The following is a 2,887-nucleotide window of genomic DNA, read 5'->3' on the forward strand; positions in this document are numbered from 1 at the left end:
GGAAAGGGGATTAAGGCAAAGAGTTCAAGTCAGCCTGGAATCATAGCACAAAAAGAAAATGGTACAGCAATTCAGCAGGTCTGACAGTAACAGAGAAGAGTCAACGTTGAGTGTGGGATGACAAGAAAATGGGTCAAAATGGATGGATTCCAAGGTCATCAAACCAGACTTTTAAAAATTCATTCTATTTCTCTCCACAAATGGTACCACACCTGCTGAGTTTCTTCAGCATCTGTTGTACTTTGAATTTATTTTAGTATCATGAGCACAATGAACCTGGGGTTCAATAACATCTGTAATTCTACTGGTTGCCCTAATTCAGAGAACTTACCTTGTTCAAGGATTTGGGACAAAGCATTGGGAAGAGGAGAAGGCATGTCATGCATTTTGAATTTTTGACACCTGAGGAACTCTTGCCTTGGCTTGCGGATGCAGAAAACATCAGGTGTTTTGAAAACTGCAAGAGACTGTGTGCAAACAAAGTAATATCCAGTTGGATTGATTACAAGAATAGGTGCTGTTCTCCATTCACACAACTACCCAGACATCTAAATGTTTTCTTGGTCTAGAAAATACATGTTTGGAAAATGCTTCATTTTATAGTTTTTTTTAAAGTAGTAATCATGACAGGAAACATGATGGTTTTTATATTCACAGGTAGTAAAGTCGGTCTGCCAATGCCAGACTGGGTTCCCGATGAATACTTTGTCCCACTAAGAATGCAAGCTTGTGTGCATACTGGCAGGGGGCAGGCACACGAATAACACCCTAAAAAACAAAGAAACAGTTTATTCACAAACATTTTAGGTCTTTGTGAGCACAAAACTTCCAAGTTACATTCAGTATTTGAGATGTCAATACTTATTTTGTATGAAATGCAGTCATTCACTTTTTGAAGTGCAAGAAAGTGCCACCCATCCCTTCATAACCACCTAAAGGAGAGTTTAAAAATTAATGCAAATTAGGAGTAGGCCAGCAGCCCCTCAAGCCTGCTCTCTCATTTGATTTCACAGGCTGATCTGATTAGAAAGCATTCCTACCCTGCTCCCAAAACCCTTTAGCCACCTACTTGCCAAAAATCTATCTACCTCTGCCTTAAAAATATTCAAAAACACAACTTGGACTACTTTTGAGGAAGACAGTTTCAAATAAGACAATATTTTTCATCATCCCTGTATTAAATGTGTTAAGACAAAGTAAGTAGAAATTTAATAAACTATGTAACCAATATTCGAAACCACTCAAGATATGATTCTATAATTCTAATTGGGAGTTTTCTAGCTGAACAACTTTATTAAGAAAAGCAATGTTGAAATTCATTCAGGAAATGTTCACTTGTGTAAAGCAGTCTAAGTGGCATAGTATTAGAAACAATCAATCAATGCTTGGCCTCAACTCTGCCTAGCATATTATTCAAACATAAAACAAACAGCTGTCTAAGAGACCCTTAAATTTACTTTCTATTTCAATTTCGAACTACATATTCTGGCCCAATTTTTCTGAATTAATTTAATATATAGTTTGAAGTAAACTTGTCTTTTCCTTTTTACATTTTCTAAAAAAATCTTTGATCTTGCCAATAACTTCTAACTGCATACATGTTCTCAACAAACATCAGCTAAAGATATTTGAGGGGTAGAATGAATGATTACGACAACAGCAGGGTTCAAAACTAAAATACATGGCTCAATGTTCAATTGTTCATCAAGAAACTACAATTCAAATCTTTTGTGATAAATGGATGTTAAGATTTGCAGAATATAAGCAGACAGTCCAGTTTCAACTCAGTTTGTAGTGTCTCCCCCTTTGGTGAACAGTAGCCTCAAAAATCTGGCAGTTGGAAGATTGAACAGCATTTAATTTAGATTTAAGGTAGAACTACTTTGAAAACGTTGGAAGAGTCAAGCCTCCAGCATGATCAGTTCTATTAACTGAAAGAGGAGATTATCTCACTCACCGGCCAATTGTAATACATGTGGCACAGCTTGTAGGTTAGTCGCTGCATGTAATCTGGTTTCAAGTTGCTGCTGTCATACACTACATTGTAGTGTGTCGGTGTAACTGTACCAACCTTCACTGACTGACTGACTATATAGAAGTCATACCTGACCCAAGAAAAGCAGACAGTTAAGAGTCAAATGTTTAAAATCCAATAAGCGAGTCAAAAATTATGCTCAAAACGTTTAACAATACTTTACCATTCTGGTCGTGTGACATCTGTGTCAATGACAGTGCCAGGAGGTGGGTTCTGTAATCTTCCACCAGCTTGTGAAAAAAACCTTGCATTAACACGCTTCTTTACAACAATTACTGACAGCTTTGGACTGAAAAAGAAACACTTGTTAGAGGTACCAACAGATAAAAATTGTACTTTTTAGGAGTTTTAGAATTTGCACAACTCACTTGTAGTCAGTCAGGTATTTCAAACAATCTAGCAGCTGTGGAACCTCATAATTTACGACAGTGTTCAGCTGTCCATCACCAACTCCATCACGGTACACAATGATACGACCAGGCAGGCACTTATTGTGAGCATGCCATGTTTTCAAAGCAGCTGAGGAAATCAAAGTTCAACAAATGAAGTAATATTAATTAATTAACTTACAGGTAGAATACATTTAATTGTCCCAAAGAAAATTTAAGCAAACTTACTGTTAACACCATCTCACTTAAAAAATTGACTGAACTTCAAAATTGCACACGGTTTTACTTGTGGACAATCCATAAATTTGCATTTAAGCAAATCAAATGTTGTGCCTCATGTATGATCCAAATAGACGTACAGCATGGAAACAGACCCTTCAGTCCAACTTGCCCATACCAGCCAGATATCCTAACTATACCAGTCCCATTTGCCAGCACTTGGCCCATATCCCTCGAAACTCTT

General features: G+C 37.1%; 1 protein-coding gene across 1 annotated transcript; it reads right to left on the reverse strand.

The window, feature by feature from the left end:
- Window positions 1-577: 577 nt before the first annotated feature.
- LOC122548063 (piwi-like protein 1) lies at window positions 578-2,554 on the reverse strand (the record flags this gene model as incomplete). The annotated part of the gene is made up of 4 exons (XM_043686629.1): window positions 578-768; window positions 1,958-2,105; window positions 2,199-2,324; window positions 2,404-2,554. Coding segments are annotated over 4 exons (542 nt in total), but the record flags the coding sequence as incomplete, so codon positions are not given.
- Window positions 2,555-2,887: the final 333 nt, after the last annotated feature.

Source organism: Chiloscyllium plagiosum, unplaced genomic scaffold (assembly GCF_004010195.1).
Source record: "Chiloscyllium plagiosum isolate BGI_BamShark_2017 unplaced genomic scaffold, ASM401019v2 scaf_7199, whole genome shotgun sequence".
NCBI classification, from domain to species: Eukaryota; Metazoa; Chordata; class Chondrichthyes; order Orectolobiformes; family Hemiscylliidae; genus Chiloscyllium; species Chiloscyllium plagiosum.